At 49.5% G+C, this 25,113-nt stretch overlaps 1 protein-coding gene across 1 annotated transcript in view; it reads right to left on the reverse strand.

Moving 5' to 3' along the window:
- Positions 1-3,874: 3,874 nt before the first annotated feature.
- The window catches only part of LOC144953617 (ribonuclease inhibitor-like), a 41,035-nt gene continuing 19,796 nt past the window's right edge, over positions 3,875-25,113 (reverse strand). The window contains exons 2-7 of the mRNA XM_078884207.1: positions 15,210-15,293; positions 14,557-14,643; positions 13,143-13,226; positions 12,489-12,575; positions 10,785-10,868; positions 3,875-4,189 (exon numbers count right to left, since the gene is read on the reverse strand). Of these exons, the coding sequence (XP_078740333.1) occupies positions 4,102-4,189; positions 10,785-10,868; positions 12,489-12,575; positions 13,143-13,226; positions 14,557-14,643; positions 15,210-15,293 (514 nt within the window). The 3' untranslated portion in view covers positions 3,875-4,101. The remainder of the gene's footprint in view (positions 4,190-10,784; positions 10,869-12,488; positions 12,576-13,142; positions 13,227-14,556; positions 14,644-15,209; positions 15,294-25,113) is intronic.

Genomic DNA, 25,113 nt, shown 5'->3' on the forward strand with positions numbered 1-25,113 from the left:
AGTGTTTCAATCTCCGGGCTGTCAGGTCAAGCCGTCAGCCATTGCATGACGGGACCACACTCTCCGAGCCCTGTGAGCGCACAGCCCACTAGGCTAGACATGCCACGGAGTGTTTCAATCTCCGGGCTGTCAGGTCAAGCCGTCAGCCATTGCATGACGGGACCACACTCTCCGAGCCCTGTGAGCGCACAGCCCACTAGGCTAGACATGCCACGGAGTGTTTCAATCTCCGGGCTGTCAGGTCAAGCCGTCAGCCATTGCATGACGGGACCACAACGTTCATGTTAGACACGCAACACTCACTGGGCCATCCTGGTCAGGACCTGCGCCCCAAGATAGGTGACAACCAGCAGCACAATTCCAAATCCCTGGCAGCATGTCCCCATCGCAATTTAACACCATCACAACACATACAATTTGAATTATGATCCCCCACAGAACTGATCCAATGCCGAACAGGTACGCACAATTTGTGACGATCCCGAATATTCAATGGTCACAACAATACACCTCACATCCCGTATCCGTACACATCATCTCCGAGACTCGCATTGCAGCATGCAGCTGTACCAACCGAGTGGAGAGAGCAACGCAATTTGACGGCAATTAAGGGAAACGCACCCCCGATCCATGTAGAACACAAGGAGCATTCTCGCACAAAAGACATCATCTGTGCAACAACGGACAGGAACCAACCAGTGAGTTTGAAACAAATCGAACCTGTCATTTCAAAATCTCCTTCAACATTAACCATGGGACTCAGGGCATTCGAATTTTGAGAGCAAAAAAACTATACACAAACCCCAAGAATCGCCAAATTGATTAATACAGTATATGAAATTCGTACAGTGAATCATTTGGCGCAATGCTCCATCCAGTCCCCACATGGCAACACACACAATCAATACTCCAGACAATCCGTACATAGTAAATAATCACAAGCAAGTACCCAACATTCCATACACTGTTAACAATTCCAAGCAAAGCTCCATACGGTCTGTACCTTGGCAACAATGACGATCAAAGTTTCTTACAGTTACACGTGGCAATCACGAGCGAAACTCCATACAGTATACACAATAACAACGGCGATTTCGCAACAAAACGATGTAACAACACGAGTCATTAACACGGCAACATACAGGATATCAACGGAGCTCGGGACACCAACACGAATTAATCATTAACTACACCCAGAAGATACCGATCTCGACGCCGTATTTAACAACAACACTTGTTACAAGCAGAAACCCGCATGGTCGCCGCGTCACTTTATCACGCACACAACCGGACGAACACGCTCCGCAAACCAGCGAGTTAAAAAAAACACACGCGATCGCAACCCGGCGCACGTAAGATGGGTGAAGATTATTATTATTTTTCTTGGGGCCGGGTGCTTGTCATGTCACGACTCGCCTGGCAAACTGTGAATAGCGGAGGGCGGCAAGGTGGAGCACTGGAACGGCCCGAAGAATCTTTCATGGTGAACACGGCCTGCTCTTGCGAACCCATCCACCTCTCGCGCTCGAGCAGAAGGCTGGAACTCCCCCTCTGCAGGCGTTGATGTCGGCGGGAGCGGCATTTCGGCAGCAGGAGCGGCGTTTTGGCGGGAACCGCGCCCCGACCAGCCCTCGAGTTGGCGGGAACCGCGCCCCGACCAGCCCTCGAGTTGGCGGGAACCGCGCCCCGACCAGCCCTCGAGTTGGCGGGAGCGGCGTTTTGGCGGGAACCGCGCCCCGACCAGCCCTCGAGTTGGCGGGAGCGGCGTTTTGGCGGGAACCGCGCCACGATCAGCCACCGAGTTGGCGGCCCCACCGCGTGGCCCGCATGCCTGGGCCTCCCCCCGCCAGCCCCCGCAGAGACGACGGTGTCCTCTCCCCGCGGCTCCATCGCTCCGTTCCCGATGGCGGCGAAGCAGCGTTGCGATGACAGTCCCGCCGCTCCGCGTGCAGCGCCATCTCTCTCCCTCTGTCACCGGGGCTGCCATCCCCGGGGCTGTCCGAAGGATGGTCGTCACACCATCCCCGTCGTACGAAGGCGTCCAGATGAGTTTTGTCTTTGTTTTTCGTGTGCCCATTTTACTTCCCTAGGATAACACCTAGCAATATTTATATTTCCACAACTTCTGACGCCAAATGTAGTAGGTTCAAATTAGGTGCACACACACGCAACTTGGAGGCAACACTATTTATTAAACGGTAAATAATATAACACTCTACATGAGGTGGTGACCACCTTCCTCAACTCACTAACACTCTGGAACACGACACAGACTGGACCAGGCAGGCAACGGCCTGCCTGGCCCAGGACGACGACTCGGGACTTGACGACCTCTAATTAGCACGGTTGGCTGCGTACCGTGCAAAAGAAGTTCAATATACAAAATAAATGTTTATGAAGCCATCCAGATATATAAACATAGACATAACTTCAACCGATAAGATGGATACAAATTGAGCAATCATTGGAAAGATGTTATTAACCAAGCTAAAATTTAATTGTTCTTAGTTGCTCTATCTTATTTGCCGGGTACTAGTCTATTTTACTGAGTTAATTGTATCCTCAGCGTTCAGCAGTGCGACGATTTAGTTTTGGGCTCCACCATCATTTATCTTGGCAGCAATCGTGTTGCCGGTATGCCCCCCCTCTCCCACCCTGTGCATCTCTCGGAACCCCAGCCTGGAAATTCTAGCCCCGCCCACTTCCCCCCCCCCACCCAGTCTCGTGTCCATTCCCTAGCGTACACGCAATGCTCACTCGCTCCCTGTCCCCCCCTCTACCGCCCTCTCTGCCTTATATGTGTAGTAGGTTCAAATTAGGTGCACACACACGCAACTTGGAGGCAACACTATTTATTAAACGGTAAATAATATAACACTCTACATGAGGTGGTGACCACCTTCCTCAACTCACTAACACTCAGGAACACGACACAGACTGGACCAGGCAGGCAACGGCCTGCCTGGCCCAGGACGACGACTCGGGACTTGACGACCGAAGATGTCTTCACCTTGGAGTACAGTACAACAGCAGCCTCGCTCTGCGTTCACACCACGCTTATATTTGGTTTGGCGTGGCTGGCTCCGCCCCGGCGTGGCTGGCTCTCTTCAGGCCACGCCTCCCTTCCCAGGACACGCCTCACTTCCCCCACCTCTGGGAGGGTCCGGATCCCTCCACCACGCGACCCCCCAGGCACCCCCTTGGGGCCCCCAGCCTTCGTACGGGCCGACACAGTAGTGACCTTTCTCTGTCACTACATATGTAAAGCCTTCCTAACTCAGGCATCTCTCCCACTTCAGTAAAACATTTCTTGCTGTGTTTGTCATACTTGATGATGATTGCTTGTGTTGCAATCGAAATGTCGTGATGTAATTTACTTTAATTTACTTTTATTTTCATCTACGTGACTTTACCGAAAGAACCAAAGAGTATAAAGTGTATTTGTTTAGCCAGGTTTTTAACCTGGATAGATTCAATTACAAGTGTGATCTGAGGCACCAGAATCGAAAACTAAGAAATTAGAGCAATGAAAGAGAATTCAGAGCAAAAACAACTTTAAAACAATCATTAATAAATGTATTCGAGCTGAAGTCGACTTGGAAGATTATTTTTAGACCAATCATAGCGCAATTAAAAGTTAAAATACATGAATATTAAACAGATATAGCGTGACTATTGAAGTCATACGTGAAGAGACTGTGATATGTGCATGAGTGTGATACACAACCCTATGTACGTACATTCATGAAAAACATTCCTACTCAGTAAAAGCATGGTGAGCTGCCAGACCATTTCAAATCCCGCCCCCCCCGCATGCCCCCGCCACCCCTCCCCCACCACCCCCAACATTGTTTCTCTACACCACATTAATAAATACGGTTACACATCATCGGAATCACCACGCTCATCAGCATCTTAGAGCTGCGTTCACTCTCGGCTCCGTGTGGAGCTCACAGAGAAAGCTCCCCACTCATTGTCGTCTCAGCCCGGCTCAGAGTCGGTGTCGGTGATCGGAGTCGTGGAAGTGAAATGCGCCGGGCTGCTGTGCGAGTCACGCGTGGGGCAGCTCCGTCTGTTGCAGGGCCAGCGTCACCTCTCCGCTTAAATCGACAAACGCAGGTCTCCTCTGTGAGTCCATTTCCTCCTCAGCTCCTGCTTCCTCTCCTTACTGAAGTCATTGCTCCACACCCTACAGCACAGAGAGAGGTTCACGCTGACGCGGGTTCACACGGAGCCTCGGGCAGCTCCCCACAGTTCGAGACCGACGCAGCCCCCACAACAACCATGCTGGATGAGAGCTGCTTTACCATACTTCACCACGCAGGTCAGTGCAGGTCTGTGACGGCAAGGACTGCAGATCTAGGATCGTAGAATAGTTCAAGGGTAGATTGTGCTGCACACCGCAGTCTGTTGCCCGCAACTTAGCTCTGCTGCCTGTGGTTATGTGCGGTGGTCAACCATCTAAGCACTATCCAGGGTCAATACTGCTTACTTTGCAGATTTGAGATCGGGGGCATTCCCAGTGGTTTGGCCATGTGCCTGTGTAGTGGTGGTATTGACGTGCGCCGACTGTGACAGTGATGGATCACGGGGCGGCGCGGGGTGCGGGGTTGGGCACGCGTTGTGGGCGTGGTGTGGACGCGCGCGCCGGGAGTGACAGATGACGGGGCGGCGCGGCGTGAGTGGTGAGGCACGATGAGATGTGGGAAAAGAGGATCGTAGCCAGCGCCCGGCGATTGGTCGAATAAGTGGGTGCTCGCAGCGACGTCCGCAGGTGGGGTATAAAGGGGGACGCGCGAGAGCACTCGGGGAGAGTTACCCAGTTGAAGACCCGAAGACGGAGCTGAAGACCTAGTGCCACGAGACCCCTAGTCCCGCCGTCCTTGTGGGGACCGGGGCCCTGTGTGGCTCGGAGGCGAGGCTGTGGGACCCGGGGTCCGACGCCCCCGTGGGTCGGGCTGGGGACCCACAGTCGAGACGGATACCCCGGGCAGGGAGTGTCCCGAGTAGCTCAGGGGCGTTAGTCGCCGAGTAGCTAAGTGGATGTTGGTCATCCGAGTAGCTCAGTGGCGTTAGTCGCCGAGTAGCTAAGTGGGTGTTTGTCACCCGAGATACTAAGTGGATGTTGGTCATCCGAGTAGCTCAGTGGGCGTTAGTCGCCAAGTAGCTAAGTGGGTGTTTGTCACCCGAGATACTAAGTGGGTGTTTGTCACCCGAGATACTAAGTGGGTGTTTGTCACCCGAGATACAAAGTAGGTGTTAGTCACCTGTGAACGAGTTTGATAAAATAAAGAGTGTGTTACCCGTGAAGTCGTCTCCCGCCGAGTTACTACACTACAACTGGCGTCAGAAGTGAACCTGTCTTCAAGAAGTATGGACACAAGGAAGACTACCCGTACCCACGAGCGAGGTCGGGACGACGACGGCGTACCGGGGACACCAACCTCGGGAGGAGAGGACGAGGAGTGGCCGCCGATGCAGCACCTCGCGGTGATGGCCGACGCTCTGCTTGCCTCCGACACCAGCCTCCAAGACGCACACTCCCGGTTGGCGGAGTTGCTGCTCGCCGCCGCTGCAATCTTGGCCGAGATCTCCGTTCCAGCGGGCGGGAAAACGGCTGCGGGGTTGGAGGAAGGAGCGAGGCTGGCGGGATCCCGCCAAAAGGCGCTTCGCGCCAAAAGTCTGGAAGTTCCCGCCGTTTTTGAGGGGCCGCCATTGATTGGCGGGAAACACGGACGCCACGTGGCCGGACACCTCCGCGCAGCGCAGCCCACGTCATCAGCGCGCGCCGGAGCTCTCCATTTTGCGCCTGACAACCGAGCCGACATTTTAGACAACTACAGCGGAGCGCGGGAAAATCTCTCCGACGTCGACGACGATCGGGTCCTCCAGCAAAGATTGCCCGCGCTGTCGGCGTTCAAGGCGGATGGGGGCGACTGGGGAGCCTTCCAACGAAGGTTCCTCGCTCATCAGGAGATGTCGGGGTGGTCCGACACCACTGCCCTGCGTGCGTTGCCAGCGATGCTTGACGACGACGCGCTTGCAGCCTTCACATCTGCTGCAAGGTCGTCCCGCTCTACGCTCCAGGCCGCACTACACCTGATGGCGAAGGTGTTCGGGCCGCCCTCCACGTGTCGCCACCAGTTCTACGATCGGCGGAAGGTGGCTGGAGAAACGACGCTCGCCTATCGCACGGCACTACTCGCCTTGGCGGACGCAGCTTTTCCCCGCATGGATAAAGAGGGGAAGGACGCCATGGTGACGGAGCAGCTGCTGGTGTTGGCCCACGAGTTGGGGGTCCCCATCAATGTGGCGGACGAGATGGATATCTGCTCCCTGGCGATCGCCACGAGCATTCACGCGTACGAGGTCCTCAAACGCAGGCCGGGGGTCGTCTGCAATTTGGCGGGGAACGCGGTACTGGCAGCCACGATCGCCGAACCTCAGCCAGCTGCGGTGCAGGAGCAGGCCTTCGCTGCATCGCGTCCGGGGGAGTGGAGAACGGGAGGTCGTTCGCCCACACGTTCGCCCCGCAAGCTGGAGCAACCGAAACCTACGACGTCCGTCGTCTGCTACAACTGCGGCCTTCGGGGTCACGTCGCAGCCGGGTGCCGGGCCCCGCGTCAGCGCGCCACAGGACCACGTCGGGACGACGACCAGGGCCACAAGTCATCCCAACAAAACCCGGCAAGTCGCGGCACCTCACACGTTCGGTCCACAAACACGGCACATTCGGGTCGCCGCTTCGCGGTGGGGGGTTCGCGGCTGGGTGCCGGGGGCTCATTTCGGCGAGGGGGGTCCGTACGCGGCCCGCAAGCAGTCGAGTGGTCCGAATTGGCCCACAGGATCGTGGCTGCGTCGGCCGGGTCGTCCGTGGTAACGGGCTTCATTGACGGGGTTGAGGTCCGGGTGCTTGTTGACACGGGTGCGTCGGCCACCATCATCTCGGACCTTATTTATAACATTCTTCCCGTTCAAAGTAGACCCCTTCTGCCAGTAGACGTGCCATTTAATGCGGCGAATGGGGGATCCCTGGGGATCATCGGCCAGATTCGGGCGACTATTTGCATTGGTGACATCAAATTGGCGGGCCCTATTTTTGTATCATCATCGCTGGCCGTTCCCTGTTTGCTAGGTACGGACTTTTTGTCCAAAATGCCCATCAAAATTCTCATAGATCAGGCCTGCATTGAGCTTCCGTCAGGTCGGCGGCTTGCGTTCTTGACGAGCCCTACCAAAATACGCACGGTTTGTGCGACGGTGCAGGCGCTGGCAACTCAGACTGTAAGGGTGCCCCCGGGATCGAAAATGTTGGTACCCCGTCGGTTGAGGAAGCCACTCGAGGTGGGCGCGGTGGCACAGGGGGGGCCGTTGGGGCCGTCTAACAGGGCCAGAAGGGGCCTCGACTTAGCGGTTGCTCAAACCATGGTGAGAGGGGACAGTGAGCCGTTCGTAAGGGTCCTGAATACGGGGTCGCGGCCGGCCGAAATTGCGCAGGGAACGGTGCTGGCTCACGCCGCGCCGCTACCCGTTGAGGAACGGCTCGTGTCTCAAGCGGATTTCACTGTCGAGTCGCATCCTCCAAGTGATGAGGGGACAGAGTGGTTGGACTCGTTGTGTGCCGGTTCTGCTAACTTGTCCAAAGTGCAATTGGGAGTCGACGCTCCCACGGGGAGGGATTCGCTGTTGTCATTGCCCCTCATTGAGTGGGGCCGTCTCCAAATGTCCGACAGCTCCCTACTTACGCTACGTCGAAAAGTTGGCGCTCCCGAGGTAGGGGATGCGCGGGTCGGTTCCTGGGTGTGCAGACAGGGCCTTTTGATGAAGTGGGACAACATGTCCCGGGGTCACGTGCTCGTTGTGCCTGTTGCTATGCGGGGTAAGGTCGTTCTGGCAGCTCATGAACGGCTCATGCATCTGGGTTTTCAAAAAACGCTCGCCCTAATCCAGCGAGACTATTATTGGCCGGGGATGGGTAACGACGTGGCGAACATTCTTAAGGGATGCGTAGGGTGCGCCGAAAGAAAACCGCCACCATTGGCAGCTAATCCACTGCTGCAATCCATTCAAGTTTCGCGCACAAACGAATTGGTTGCGTTGGACATCTTGGGGCCCTTTCCTGCTACACCGAGGGGAAATAGGTTCCTGCTGGTTGGCGTAGAATACTTCACCCGATGGCCCATGGCATGGCCACTCGCCAACCAGTCGGCTGCAGCGGTGGCGGACGCCTTCGTCCAGGGTTATGTTTTGGACAAGGGCGCCCCCGAACGCTTGCTGACGGATCAAGGAAATAATTTTTCGAGCGGTTTGTTGCGCGAGGTGTGCGACCTGTTGGGTACAATGAAAGTGCGTACTTCCCCCTACCACCCGCAGACTGACGGGATGGTTGAGCGTCTGAACAGGACGATTACGTCTATGTTGTGCCAACAGGTCTGCGACGATCAGGTTGATTGGGACTTACAGGTGCCGGGGGTACTCGCGGCCTATCGAATGGCCCCTCATGCGGCGACGGGGTTTTCCCCATTTTTTCTTATGTATGGGCGGGAGGCCGATCCGGCCATGGACGTCCAACTGGGGATTTCCCAGCCACGTGCAAAATCTAAATTGGCAGACCACATCAAATTTAATATCGCAAAATTGACTGAAGCACGGGAGGCGGCGAGGTTGAATTCGCGGTCGCGGAAAATTGCGAACGAGAGATTGCATGAGCGGAGGGTGCATACGCATGATTGGAAACCAGGCGATAAGGCCTGGCTGCATTGTCCACATGCACCGTTGGCTACGTCCCCCAAGTTGTTGAGACCTTGGAGGGGACCGGTGGAAATTGTGCGGGTTGCACGACCCCAGAGTATACAGATTAAATGGGAAAAACGCCGTTGGTACGTGCACCCCTCCCGACTGAAGCCCTATACGGCACCGTGTGACCCCGTTCTGTGCCGTAACGACCGGGCGTGTGATGTGACCGTCGACTCGGGGAGGGAGGTGTCGCAGGCTGCTCCTCACGTGTTTCCACCTGACCCACCCCCAGGTGCCTCGGGCTTGACGGCTGCTAACCGTCGGGAGCCTGAACCCCGGGGCACGCACGGGTCCTCGATGCCTGGCCGATGTCTTCCTGAACCGCCGGCACCACCGGACGTTCAACCGCGTCTGGTGCCGTACGACGGACCGGCAAGGCGGACTCGGGCTAGGGCTCAACAATTTTCATGAAGACGTTTTTTTCTCTACACCGAGCTCGCCCGGTGTTCCCCTCTGCCGGGGTAATGTCCCGTTGTAGGGACGCTCGGAAAAAGAAGGGGACACTGCACGAGTCGGAAGGGAAAAAAAAAAAAAAAAAAAATTCCATTTATTTTCCTTTTTGCATACACATTGCTATTGTCACTCGCCGGTTTGTATATATTGTTCTATTGTCGCGGTGGCATTGGTTGAGGGTTGCGGATGGTAGTGTTCGCGTCGTGTTGTGTTGTTAGGTTAGTTGTTGTTCTTGTTGTTGTGTTGTGTTACGGGGCACACAGGGGGGTTTGTATATTTTTATAGCAGCCGGGTCGGCTGCGAGCTATGTGGTAGGGGGTGATGTAGTGGTGGTATTGACGTGCGCCGACTGTGACAGTGATGGATCACGGGGCGGCGCGGGGTGCGGGGTTGGGCACGCGTTGTGGGCGTGGTGTGGACGCGCGCGCCGGGAGTGACAGATGACGGGGCGGCGCGGCGTGAGTGGTGAGGCACGATGAGATGTGGGAAAAGAGGATCGTAGCCAGCGCCCGGCGATTGGTCGAATAAGTGGGTGCTCGCAGCGACGTCCGCAGGTGGGGTATAAAGGGGGACGCGCGAGAGCACTCGGGGAGAGTTACCCAGTTGAAGACCCGAAGACGGAGCTGAAGACCTAGTGCCACGAGACCCCTAGTCCCGCCGTCCTTGTGGGGACCGGGGCCCTGTGTGGCTCGGAGGCGAGGCTGTGGGACCCGGGGTCCGACGCCCCCGTGGGTCGGGCTGGGGACCCACAGTCGAGACGGATACCCCGGGCAGGGAGTGTCCCGAGTAGCTCAGGGGCGTTAGTCGCCGAGTAGCTAAGTGGATGTTGGTCATCCGAGTAGCTCAGTGGCGTTAGTCGCCGAGTAGCTAAGTGGGTGTTTGTCACCCGAGATACTAAGTGGATGTTGGTCATCCGAGTAGCTCAGTGGGCGTTAGTCGCCAAGTAGCTAAGTGGGTGTTTGTCACCCGAGATACTAAGTGGGTGTTTGTCACCCGAGATACTAAGTGGGTGTTTGTCACCCGAGATACAAAGTAGGTGTTAGTCACCTGTGAACGAGTTTGATAAAATAAAGAGTGTGTTACCCGTGAAGTCGTCTCCCGCCGAGTTACTACACTACACCTGCATCTGATATAATGAATATTACATACACTGGAATATATCCACTACTAATCCCATTTCTGACAATGGCTCTGATAGCACATAAACGTTATGTGAAGGAAGCCCATTGCCCAAAACGTTGCCTTTTCCATATTTGTTCTGTTAAGGCCACAATGTTACTAACGAATCTAAGTTGTATTCTTGGTTCTTTCGGTAAAGTCACGTAGAAGGGAAATAATAAAATAATGAAAACAAAACAATTCTTTTTCTTATGGTCTATTTAATTATTTGATTTTTTATTATTTCCCTTCTATGTGACTTTTCCGAAAGAACCAAGAATATTAATCCCTGCAGTCACGAAAGCTTTAAATTGGATATCTAAGTTGTTTTGTCTGTAGCAACAGAGCACATGTGAGACACGAGTAGCAGAGCTTACTTGAACTCCTTCAATGCTTTGTTGGTGATCATGATGTCATGAAGAGCTGGGATCGATTTGTCTGTCAGTGAGCAGTGATGCAGACTACAGGGAGAGAAGAGGCAATGAGTGGGGTGAAATTGGAAAAGAAAAAGTGTACACACGCAAGAAATGGAGAGCAACTCAACATCCTTCAATACAATTACAAGGGAGTAAATCTCGTAGAATCAGTTAAACAAAGAGGTACGGAGTGATCATTGCGGACCCAGCAACGCAACCCTACTTGTCTATTATTTGTTTAATGCGGCTTTGTCCAACACGGCATTTTCCAGGAACATAACACCTCGCATTCGGCGAGGTTTGCCTGTGCGATGGTGTCCATGAAAGGCCACTGGAGATACAGGCAGTCAGAATCAAAATCTGAATATTTAAATTGGAGAATCCGAAAAGCTATAAAGCTCATTATCACAGAAGCCCACGCTACCCATTTCGAGGCCAAGGCAGGTTTAAACTATATTGGGTAAGGATAAAAATAATGTTAAAATGTATAGGGTCGGCGTATAAGAGTCATTGGTGACTTTATGGCTTTAATAAGGATCATGTTGTTGTGTTATTAATGTAAACGTATGGGTGGCCAATTAATATCAAGCTTGCAGCCGTTCGTTATATTAAATTCTTAATTTTAATTTATAACGTTAAACACAGATGATCATCGATTATATCCAGAGCGTGCCTATCTGGCTTCCAACATTTGGTGAAACCAGTAAAACCTCTCCAAAGGCTGTACCATTCCGGCGACCGCCACCATGTGCGTGACAAAACAAGTAGCTACGCTTTATTTCAGGATCAAATACTATATACAGTACATTACACACTACATACAACTTAAACAATGAAAATACTGCACGTATATAAATGTTTCATGACTAATAACTACAGTCATAGAAACAGAAAACATACAGTGTGATCTGGCAAAAATTGCGTGCAATTCGGCGTTCACTAGAGCACCGATCTGAAGGCTGCATCAGTCCGGCGATTGTCAAACACAAGTTGTTGTTGTCAAACACAAGTTGTTGTCTAACACAAGGTGTTGTCAAACACAAGTTGTTGTCAAACACAAGTTGACGTCAAACACAAGTTGACGTCAAACACAAGTTGTTGAACAAGAGCGTAGTACGCACATCAGCCCTTGCGGAGTCTTCAATATTGGAGTGGTGAGTGCGGTACAGTAAATACAGTAACTTTTTACAGCAGGATATTCATTTTTCTTTGTAGATTTATTTCAGAGATTTTTACATCGCAAACTATTTTAAAACACTAAATATATACAACACTTTAAAATATAATTTTCAAGAATATGCAAAAATAAGCTATTTTAAACAATGATGCGATTATCGAGTGTTTTTGAAAATCCGGGACCCCCTTCTCCCCGAAGCCGCCAGATAATAGATCTATTGTCTTAGCAGAATATAGTTTGAAACAATATTGTTAGAGTAGGTAACGTGACAATTGTAATGGTATTGTGATTTAATAGTGGTTTAAAGTGCTGTAATAAGTGTGGCTAATAACTTAATTGATGCACACAAAAAAAGTTATAATAGATGTTAAAATACTGTACAACATTATGATGCTATACCGAGTATCTTTGTGTTTTGTGTCCGCATATGTGTATACATTTGTTTAGGTGTACTTATATAAGTGTGTGTGCATCAGGACATTACTCACTATAACGTCTCCAAACTCCCTTCTCTCCCCAACATCCCGTCCACTAAAAGTCTGAGTCCGCTGTCTCCGATGTTGTTGCCACGCAGCCTAAACCCGGGTGGACAGGAGAAGTGACAGCGCTGACTCACTGAGCCCACGGGAACCGCGGAGTCAAACACGCGGTGAGTGAGGGACACTCACAATGGCGGTGAACATGACCAGAGCACACGCGTTCATGAGAAAAGCTGCTCATTGTTTAATGCTTCTGTGTTATACATTTTATATATAACAGGTGGCTTTCACAAATATCAGTTTACTCCCAATCATCCATTCAATTATACTGCACTGCACCTTTCTAATATAAAAAGTGTTTGTGTTTTCTCAACACAAAGTTTCAACAGAGGGTCACACACAAGTACATTTTCATCGAGGAACACAGGAGATGTTTACAATTAATTAGTGTATCTGTTAACAACATGAATATTACTTTAGCCTACGTGTTAAATTAAACAAATGTGTTAAGATTACAGTAAAAATTTTGAAAGTGGACTCGATTAAGCAGGACAGCAAGATTAAATGTGTTCACATTTAAATGTTTACTTCACGACGCGCTGCACCAACAATTAGCACAGTTCGTGCACAGAGTACATGTGAGAAACGAACAGAGGAGCTTACCAGAGATTCTTCAATCCTGTGTTGGCCTTGAGGATGACACTGAGAGAGGAACCCGACTTGTCTGTCAGTGAACACTCATACAGGCTGCAGGGAGAGAAGAGCCGGTGAGTGGGGGCAGAGAGGATGGGTGGACGGTCTGGGCACAGAGTGGGGGATGGTGAGAAGTGGTGGTGGTTGACGGAACAGTGGTTGAGGGTCGTGTTTGTGAAGATTGTGCACATATTCTTGGGTATTTCGGTAAAGTCAAGTAGATAGGTTCAAATAACATAACAGATCACAAAAACTACGATGTTTCGATCGCAACACAAGCGATCGTCATCAGGAGAAAAGCTGCTGAAGCAGGCTGTGTTAAAGGTTTGAAATGGGTGTAGTCCAAAGGTCATATGGGTGACTACACCCATTTCAAACCTTTAAAGCAGCCTGCCTCAGCAGCTTCCCTGCTCTTTTAATTACACGCTTTCTATTAACTCACTCTGTTGTTGTCGTATCCTCAAGTATATAAATATTTCATGACTAATAGCTACAGTAACATAAACAGTAATATACAGTGCGATCCAGCGAAAATTGCGTGCAATTCGGCGTTCGCCAGAGCACCGATCTGAAGGCTGCATCAGTCCGACGATTCTCAAACACAAGTTGTTGTTGTCAAACACGAGTTGTTGTTAAACACAAGTTGTTGTCGTTAAACACAAGTTGTTGTCGTTAAACACAAGTAGTTGTCAAACATAAGTTGTTGTTAAAACAAATTGTTGTCGTCAAACACAAGTTGTTGTCGTCAAACACAAGTTGTTGTTGTTAAACACAAGTAGTTGTCATCAAACACAAGTTGTTGTCATCAAACACAAGTTGATGAACAAGAGCGTAGTACGCACATCACCCCATGCAGTCTTCGATATTGGAGTGGTGAGTGCGGTACAGTAAATAGTCACTTTTTACAGCAGGATATTTATTTTGTCTGTATATTTAAGCGATTTTAATATCGCAAACAATTTTAAAAGACAATATATATAACAGCTAAAAACATAATCTTATTCAAGAATCTGCAAAGATAAGCCATTTTAAATAATGACGCGATTATCTGGTGTTTTTGAAAATCAAGTACTGTACCCCCTTCCCTCCGAAACCGTTGGATATAATCGATGATCTACTGTATTAACATTATATAGTTTGAAACAATATCATTGGTTAGAGTAGGTAATGTGACACTTGTAATTGTATTGTTATTTAATAGTGGTTAAAAGTGCTGTAATAAGTGTGGCTAATAACGTAATTGATGAGTGCATAAAAAATAAAGTTACAAGACGTAAAAATACATTATGCTATACTGAGTATCTTTGTGTTTTGTGTCTGTATGTGTGTATATATTTGATTAGGTGTGCTTATATTAGTGTGGGTGCATCAGGACATTACTCACTTTAACGTCTCCAAACTCCCTTCTCTCCCCAACATCCCGCCCGCTAAAAGTCTGAGTCCGGTGTCTCCGATCTCGTTTTTACTCAGCCTAAACCCGGGTGGACGGGAGAAGGGACAGCGCTGACTCACTGAGCCCATGGGAACCGCGGAGTCAAACACGCGGTGAGTGAGGGACACTCACAATGGCGTTGTACGTGACCAGAGCACACACGTTCACGAGCAAAGCTGCTCATTGTTTAATGCTTCTGTGTTAGATATTTTATATATAACAGGTGGCATTCACAAATATCAGTTTACTCAAAATCATCCATTCAATTATACTGCACTGTACCTTTCTAATATAAAAAGTGTTTGCGTTTTCTCAACACAAAGTTACAGAGGATCACACACAAGTACATTTTCATCGAGGAACACAGGGAGACGTTTACAATTAATTAATGGATCTGCTAACAACATGAATATTGCTTTAGCCTACGTGTTAAACTAAACAAATGTGTTAAGATTATAGTAAAACATTTTTAAATTGGACTCGATTAAGCAGGACAGCAAGATTAAATGTGTTCACATTTAAATGTTTACTTCACGACGCGTTGCACCAACAATTAGCACAGTTCGTGCACAGAGCACATGCGAGAAACGAACAGCAGAGCTTACTCGAGAATCTGCAAACTTGTGTTGGCCTTGAGGATGACACTGAGAGAGGAACCCGACTTGTCCGTCAGTGAACACAGACGCAGGCTACAGGGAGAGAAGAGACGGTGAGTGGGGGCAGAGAGGATGGGTGGAGGGTCTGGGCACAGAGTGGGGGATGGTGAGGGATGGTTAGAGGTGGTGGTGGTTGACGAGACAGTGGTTGAGGGTCGTGTTTGTGGGGACTGTGCACGTATTCTTGGGTATTTAGGTAAAGTCAAGTAGATAGGTTCAAATAAAATAACAAAGGTAACAAAAAACTACGACGTTTCAATCGCAACACAAGTGATCGTCATCAGGAGAAAAAAGAGCGGGGAAGCTATTGAGGCAGGCTGCTTTAAAGGTTTGAAATAGGTGCAGTTACCCATGACCCTTGGACTACACCCATTTAAAACCTTTAAAACAGCCTGCCTCAGCAGCTTTCCCTCCCTTTTTTCTCCTGATGACGATCGCTTGTGTTGCGATCGAAACGTCGTAGTTTTTTTATTTGAACCTATCTACGCGACTTTACCGAAAGACCCAAGAATATGAATTCCTGAAATCACAAAAGTTTTGAAACAAATTTTATCTATGACGTTAAATACAGATGACCATCGATTAAATCCAGTTCGTGTTTATCTGGCTTCCAACATTCGGTGAAGCCGCTGCAAAGGCTGTACCAGTCTGGCGATTGGCACCATGTGCGTGACAAAACAAGTAGCTTTGCTTTATTTCAGTGTCAAATAATATATACAGTACATTATACACGACATACAACAACTTAAACGATGAAAATACTGCGCGTATATAAATGTTTCATGACTAATAACTACAGTAATAGAAGCAGAAAATATACAGTGCGATCTGGTGAAAATTGCGTGCAATTCGGCGTTCGCCAGAGCACCGATCTGAAGGCTGCATCAGTCAGACGATTGTCAAACACAAGTTGTTGTCAAACACTTGTTGTTGTTGTTGTTAAGCACAAGTTGTTGTTGTTAAGCACAAGTTGTTGTTGTTAAGCACAAGTTGTTGTTAAACACAAGTTGTTGTCGTTAAACACAAGTTATCGTTAAACACAAGTAGTTGTTGTCAAACACAAGTTGTTGTTAAACACAAGTTGTTGTCGTCAAACACAAGTTGTTAAACACAAGTTGTTGTCGTCAAACACAAAGTTGTTGTTGTTAAACACAAGTAGTTGTCAAACACAAGTTGTTGTCATCAAACACAATGTGTTATCAAACACAAGTTGATGAACAAGAGCGTAGTACGCACATCACCCCATGCAGTCTTCGATATTGGAGTGGTGAGTGCGGTACAGTAATTAGTCACTTTTAGAGCAGGATATTTATTTTGTCTGTATATTTAAGCGATTTTAATATCGCAAACAATTTTAAAAGACTAAATATATATAACAGCTAAAAACATAATCTTATTCAAGAATCTGCAAAGATAAGCCATTTTAAATAATGACGCGATTATCTGGTGTTTTTGAAAATCAAGTACTGTACCCCCTTCCCTCCGAAACCGCTGGATATAATCTATGATCTACTGTATTAACATAATATAGTTTGAAACAATATCATTGGTTAGAGTAGGTAATGTGACACTTGTAATTGTATTGTTATTTAATAGTGGTTAAAAGTGCTGTAATAAGTGGCTAATAACTTAATTGATGAGTGCATAAAAAATAAAGTTACAAGACGTAAAAATACATTATGCTATACTGAGTATCTTTGTGTTTTGTGTCTGTGTGTGTATATATTTGTTTAGGTGTACTTATATTAGTGTGGGTGCATCAGGACATTACTCACTTTAACGTCTCCAAACTCCCTTTTCTCCCCAACATCCCGCCCGCTAAAAGTCTGAGTCCGGTGTCTCCGATCTCGTTTTTACTCAGCCTAAACCCGCGTGGACGGGAGAAGGAACAGCGCTGACTCACTCAGCCCACGGGAACCGCGGAGTCAAACACGCGGTGAGGGACACTCACAATGGCGGTGCACGTGACCAGACCACACACATTCACGAGCAAAGCTGCTCATTGTTTAATGCTTCTGTGTTAGACATTTTATATATAATAGGTGACATTCACAAATATCAGTTTACTCACAATCATCCATTCATTTATACTGCACTGGACCTTTATAATCTGAAACGTGTTTGTGTTTATAAGGGTGTGAGGGTCGCTAGCCCCCGAGATCCCTCCCTCGGTACCCCTAACGGCCGGGTTAACCTCATTACTCGCCCCCTCGCTGCTAGGCGAACCGCTGCTGCGTTCTTCACCCATGGGGTGAGAGCCGTCGCTCCAGGATTCCCCTCCCCCGCGGGTCCGCGTAGTAGGCATGTTTAATTACGTACGCGCACACCCACACACAGCTCTGCGCGGCACTCACTCAACCCTGACCACTCACGCTAGGATCGCGCACCTGTATTATACACGTCGTGAACGTGCGCGCACACACGCATACAGCTCCACACGCGATACCCACTCTTGCGCCGCTCTGCGCCGCGCTCGCCGCTCACGTTATGATCGCGCACCTGGGGTACGCTGATTACGCACGCCGCGAGCTTACGCATACACAGTACCACACGCGTTCACACTTATAACACGAGATCACACGAGGCCACGATCAGCTATTAATGATTTATTGTCTGCTACGTGGGACTGGTTGTTGAGTCAGTATGAATCGACGAGGCTGCCTACTCTACTAACCCGGAACCTATTCCCTATTTATCGTTCACGAAACACTTTTACCTCCTTACTCACGGTTTGAGGCACTCGACGTTCCGTGGGTTTTCCTCGCTGCTTGCCTCGACACGTCGCACGGACGTCCGGAGGGCAGAGCTGGGGCAGTCCTGGACGTTGGCTTCTCGGAGCAACAGAGCGATTTCCCCTTTGCGCTCCCCATTTATCCTCCCTACCTCAAAGGGAATGCGACTCTGGACAATAGGCTCGCGACCCTCTCGCATGCGCACCGCCGTTCCGTGCGCTTTTGATATGCTACTTAATGCTCAACCTACGCGGCGCAAATTCCAATCAATCCGCTTTTGATATACTAATTAATGCTCAACCTGCGCGGCGCAAATTTCAATCAATCCCTTTCTCACGCAGGCCCCCCCCCCATTATCGCAGTTTATGCGGCGGCGTCCGTCACAAAGGTGCGCCGTGGGAATTTGTGCACGGCTCCCCGCGTGACCCCGCTCTCCCGATTACTCATACTAACAGCCTTATCCTTTAACTCCCCTAACAATGGTGCCTGCGTGATGATGCTCCTCCATCACAATGCTTATTCCCTCTGCCTGCCCCGTCGATACTTGCGTGTGTGGGGTGTGTGAGATGCGTTTCCCCCGCGGTGGCCGAGTGGCCCCTCGCTGCGACCTTGCAACCTTAAGGCCGGTCGCAGCGCCGCGGTGCAAAGTAGCGTCGGGGGAGGTCGTCCAATTCCCTGGTCGCCGGAAACCGTGAAAGTTTAATCCCGATAAGGGCTTCTCGGATAAAAACCGGTCGGCCAGGTGACCTCCCCACGGAGCTCTATGGGGGGGGGGGGAATGCGTGCGGGTGTGTTCGTGCGAGGTGAGGTGAGGGGGACGCGGGGTCGGCTCCGTCGCTTGGTGATAGCTGCCGCTATGTCGACTAAATGTAAGGACAACTTGATTTCCAAATTCAACCGCCTCTCAAACAAGAAACCGGACCCACACATTGAAAAGCTAGATGTTAACAAAGTCGTAATTAATCGCAGTAACAGTCCTATTTCTGAAGGTTTGAAATCCGTTTTAGCTAAAGGACTAAACTTTGCAGTCACACCTAGACACATACCAGTTAATGATATAATTGCTCGAGTAGATGTAGCTCTCAAGGGCTTGAGTCACATCGCTGCAGACGTAGCAAGATCGGAAATCTCTGTAACCCTCAAAAACGCTAAGATGCCAGCTAGCAACATCAGCAAAGATGAGCGTTTTGAATTAGCTCAATTAAAAAAGAGGGATGACATTGTCATCCTCTCAGCCGACAAAGGCAATGCCACTGTCATCATGGACAAAATAGAATACAACAACAAAATTCAAGAACTACTCACCGATGGCAGCTATACAAAAATAAAAAGAGACCCCACCAACAGCCTCGTCTCCAAAACCAACAACATCATTTCTGCTTCAACCGCATTAATTGATCAGACCAAACAGTTCTCGTTGAAACCTTCTGCAGCCAGGCCACCAAGATTGTACGGCTTGCCAAAGATACATAAAGAAGATACACCTCTTCGTCCCATTGTCTCTACTATCAACTCCCCGACTTACAAACTGGCTCGTTTTTTGTCCGAAATCCTACGGCCTTTCACTGGAAAAACCACCTCTGCAGTACTAAACTCTACTGACCTGGTATCAACAATCAAGGGGATTGCCCTGTCCCCAGACGACCTGCTTGTCAGTTTTGATGTGGTTTCCTTGTTCACCAAGGTGCCTGTGCCTGACACCATCGCAATCATTGAAGACTTGGTTCATCAAGGACTGAATGCTGGGGTACCCCCCCTGGTGAGACACTGCTTAACCAATACATACTTCACCTGGAATGGAACCTTCTACAAGCAAATTGAGGGCACCCCAATGGGCTCCCCCTTATCTCCGGTTGTAGCCAACATCTTCATGGAGAAATTTGAGACGGACGCCATCCAGACTGCCACTCTACGCCCGACCTTATGGAAGAGGTACGTAGACGACACTTTTGTCATCTGGCCACATGGCCGGCCTGCTCTAGACCAATTTCTCGACCATATCAATTCCATACACCCAGCCATCAGATTCACCATGGAAGTCGAAAATGATGGCAAGCTACCCTTTTTGGATGTCCTAATCAAAAGGAGACCTGATGGTTCAATGAGCCACTCTGTCTACAGGAAAGCCACCCACACGGATGCTTATCTAAAACCGGATTCCCACCACCATCCATCCCAGAAGAATTCCCTCATCAAGACTCTATATCATAGAGCCCAATGCATCTCCGACCATGAACACATTTCCAGTGAACTCAAACACGTACGCCAAGCTCTTAAGGCTAATGGTTACTCCGACTACACAATCCGCAAAGCCATCACTCCAACCACCAAGAAGGATCCTGTTGAGGAGCCTTTCAAGACCATCACCTTACCCTACATTGCTGGGGTCACAAAAAAGATCTCCAAAATCCTGATTAAACACAAGATCCAGGTCCGATTCAACACAGTACATAAAATCCGTGATCTGGTACCGTCTGTAAAAGATGTGGTTCCAGACATACAGTACCCTGGTGTCTACAAACTAAGTTGCCTCTGTGGTAGCAGTTACATTGGGGAAACCAAACGACATGTCTCGGACCGCATCCGTGAACATAAAGCTGACCTGAAACACTGTAGGACAAACACCTCAGCCGTGGCAGATCACTGTTACAACTCAGTGGGCTCACATGACATTGACTTCTCCAAGACAGAGGTTCTCTGCAAGCCATCTGGCTATCATGAGAGATTCGTACATGAGGCGATCCACATTTACAAACACAGAGACAATTTTAACCGAGAAGATGGATTCTGGCTTAGCAATCACTGGAAGGACGTAATAAACCATTTTGATACACATTAGGGTGGGTAGAATAATACATAGTGTTATATTAAAAATGTATAAGGTATAGGGTGGTTTATAGCAATACAGTATGTAATTTAATGTTGATTTTGCCTATGGAAGTATATAGTACGGTATAGACGCGTGTGATGTAAGAGAATAAAGTTTAGATGGAAGCATATTATATAATTTTTTACAACGTAGAATTTTTCATGTATTACTTACTGTTAGTAACTCAGCTTATTGTAGAGTATAGTAAGTTTACTGATGATGCTATGTAGTTTATACTTTAGTTTGTCATGCAGTTTATACTGTAGTTTTTTACGTGGTTGTTTAGTAACTACAGCTACATACTATTAACATTCCTTTCCTTTGTTAATGCTCCCCCCCTTCCCCCCCCCCTTTGATGCTGCTAATCCTGCATAATGCACGGGCATAGTATTGATTTGGAACCCCCCCCGCCCACCTCCTACGCATTTTCCATATGCTGAATTCCTCTTGATATGCAAATTATTTTGTTTAGGCGCTCTTCTTCCCACCTCCCCCCCCTCTAACCCAGCTTAAATATACGCTCCAAGCTTGGGGTGTTTCATTCTTCGCCTGAGGATGGCTGCTTGCGTTGTGGCCGAAACGTCGTGAGAATTGTTTTATTATGTTTTATTTTTATTATTTTATTACTTCCCTTCTACGTGACTTTACCGAAAGAACCAAGAAGACGTTGATTTTTTTTATATGATTTATGGGAGCATTTCCGTAAATTCGGACTTCCATAAACCTGCGACTGCCTGCACATACATGCGTATATTAACTAATTTTGTCCATGGCGCACTCAGATCACTGGACGAATTGCGTCTTATGATGTCAATCCTTATTATATGAAGATTGCTTGCATTTATTTTTATGTAAAAAATACTGTAACATTAAAACAACTGCAGACTCAAACAGGGGTGTGTATAAGTGTATGTGAGTGTGTTCAGATTGGAAGGCATGGGCCAGATCAGCTCAATAACAACGGTAGGAGGCTGCTAGATTTTGTGCAGCCCATGGGCTTGTAATTACCAACGCGCTCTTCCGGCATCGGCGCATCCACACAACATCATGGATGCATGCCGGGTCCAAGCAAGAACATCTGCTGGACTACATAGTGACGGACCAGCGGATGCGAGCCCATGTCCTTGACACCAGGACCTACCGTGGAGCTGATCTGCCCTCTGACCATCGACTAGTCATCTGTAAGATGCGCCTGCCATTCTTCCACTCCGGTGGTGGGTGTACACCCAGGACCCCATTCCAACCTAAAGTGGCCTGGTCTCAGCTGATGAAAGTTGCAAACGAGAATTTCATCATCGCTTGCAGCTGGGGTTGGCATCGTCCCCCACTCCTCCTGATGTCGAGGGTAAATGGGTGAGGTTTAGGACTGCGACTCATGCAGCTGCAATGGCTGCTTTGGGTACGTGGTCCAGACCTCCCCAGAAACCCTGACTGACAGAGGAGGTGTTCAGGTTAGTTGAGAAAAAGCGACAGGCCCACTCTCATCGGCTACAGCATCCTATGTCAGAGAATGAGGAGGTTTACCGCAGCCTTCGTTCGGAGGTTCGGAGAGCCGTAAGGCGCTGCAAGGATGGGTGGTGGTCGCGGGTTGCTGAGGAGATGGAGTCTGCCTCAGTGGCCCGCGATCATAAATCACTATATAACTCCATCAAAAAAGTAACCAGCAGCGCCACACCTATTACCATCATTAGGGGAAAAACGGTGATCCAATCTCCGACCCCCAGGAACAGGTTTGCAGATTTGCTGAGCATTTCTGTGAGGTCCTGGGGGAGGGGAAATCCCTCAGCCAGGAAAACATCATGGCACAAAGTGGGGATAATCCTGCTGAGGCTGCGGTGCCTCAAATATTGGAAGAGGTCACCTCCTGTGAGTGGCTGGCTGAGGTACCATCTGTTGAGGAAGTACTGAAGGCGATCCGGAGTCTGAGACCAGGAAAGGCACCGGGCAGAGATGATCTCCCAAGCAAAATGCTCAGGGAGGGTGGCGTTTGTGCACAGACTGCCCTATATGACATCATAACAACAGTCTGGACCACAGGCTTGGAAGGATGCCCTCGTGTTCCCCCTCTTTAAGAAGGGGGACCGCACAGACTGTCACAACTACAGGGGCATCTCACTCCTCAGTGTGCCGGGAAAGGTCCTGGCAAGGATTATTCAACATCGCCTTGCTAGGCACGCTGAGGAGAGGCTTGCGGAGCCCCAATGCGGTTTCAGGAAAGGGCGGTCCTGCACAGATGCCATATTTTCTGTCTGTCTGCTACAGCAGAGGTGTAGGGAATTCCAACAAGACCTACATCTCTGCTTTATTGACCTGGTCAAGGCCTATGATTCCATCAGTTCTTCGTGCTTTCGGAGTCCCTGACCCTCTGCTCACGATCATTAAGGACCTTCATGATGGTGAGCGGGCCCAGGTAAAACTACGTGGCCGGGAGTCAGAGCCTTTCCCTGTACACCTTGGGGTGCGACAGGGATGTCCTCTGGCTCCCACATTATTTAACATCTATTTTGACCACGTAGTTCGTGAAGCCTTCAATAGCTGTACTGGGGGAATTTCCATTTGAAACATATAATGGGAAGCTGATCTATGCCCGGGTGTGATCAAGGGATGGCTCCCTATTGGTCAACCATGTTATGTATGCCGATGATTTGGTAATAGCTGCTCATTCAGAGGAGGAGTTGGAGATGCTGCTGCTGAGACTGGAGCGTGCCACTAAGAGGTGGGGCCTTACCATCAGCCCCACCAAAACTAAGCACCTGCCTGGGTATTTTGTACCATAGGACACTCCACCCCCACAACTCCCAATCGGTGATGGGGCAGTAGTGGAGAGAGTGCAGAGTTTCCCATACCTGGGCAGTGTTCTTATGACCGGCTCCAGTTTAACAGCAGAGGTCTCACTCCGAATCAGTCGAGCGGCAATATCTTTTCATTGGTTGCGTAACGCTGTGTGGAAGCTACCTGGTCTGTTGCTCCGCACGAAGCTTCAGATCTTCTCGGCCACAGTCATTTCCTCCCTTCTCTACGCTTGCGAAACGTGGACCCCCCTAATGGAGCATCTTCGCCAGTTGGAAACATTTAGGCTGGCCTGCCTATGATCCATCCTGGGTTTAACCAGGCTGGATTGTGTGAGGAGCTCACAAATCCTTGAAAGATCTGGGCAAAGTCCCATCGGTGAGCTCCTCCGGCAGGCAAGGCTGCGTTGGTTGGGTCATGTAGCCCGCATGCCCAGCCACTGCATGCCTAAACAGCTTTTGTTCGGCCGGATCGAGGGGGCTAAACGGGCGCGGCACGGGCTAGAGAAGAGATGGAGTGATGTGGTACAGGAGGACGTGGAGCTGAGTGGACTTGCCGATGACTGGTACCAGCGGTGTCAAGATCGGCCTCTGTGGAGGAGGCTCGTGAAGGACGCTACCGGGCAGTTGGAGGCAGTCGCCCTCCAACAACAACAGAGGGCGGAGGAGCGACGCTCACAACAACGAGCGGAGCGCCGGGTGGCTAAAGCACAGCAAGTTGGTACAGTAGGGGGCACAGGTGGTGCATCAGCCAGCCATCTCAGTCAGTCGACCCGTGGCACCTGGGTCTGCCCCGTGACCTCCTGCCAGCGGGCGTTCGACACGTCACGTGGCCTCAAGGTGCACATGGCCTGGCACAAACGTCGTGGTGACGTCACCGCCACTTAGTGGCGAATGGGGGTTCTTGTTGTTGTGAGTGTGTAGTAATGTGCAAGTATTCGTGTATATGGATATTATTGTATATGTACATGTGTGTGTATATTCATATATGAGAGTGTGCATATTAGTGTACATGTAAGATCTAATAAATCTGAAAATCGAAATAGGATCGAGCCTGGAAGGTGCTTCTACTCGTGACTAACATGCATTACAATAGGTGTTGTAGCCTGCGGAGCTGCGTTATGGCAATGGAACAACATTCATCTATGCTCTACACAAACCCACACTGACAATAGTGGTGATAATCTTGATTTGAAGCTTTCGTGACTGCAGGAATCCATACTCTTTGGTTCTTTCGGTAAAGTCACGTAGGTAGAAATAAAATAAAATAAATCACGACGTTTCGATCGCAACACAAGCGATCTTCATCAGGTGGGACAACCACAACAAGAAAATGCTGAAGTCGGCGAAAGAGCTGCCGTGGCAAGAGGTTATATAGGTAAAAGAGGGGGGAGCAGGCAAGGGGGGAGAGAGAGGGGGGATGTGGTAGGGGGAGCCGCGTGAGCGCTAGGGGAAGAGGACGT

This window comes from Lampetra fluviatilis, chromosome 79, assembly GCF_964198595.1.
Source record: "Lampetra fluviatilis chromosome 79, kcLamFluv1.1, whole genome shotgun sequence".
NCBI classification, from domain to species: Eukaryota; Metazoa; Chordata; class Hyperoartia; order Petromyzontiformes; family Petromyzontidae; genus Lampetra; species Lampetra fluviatilis.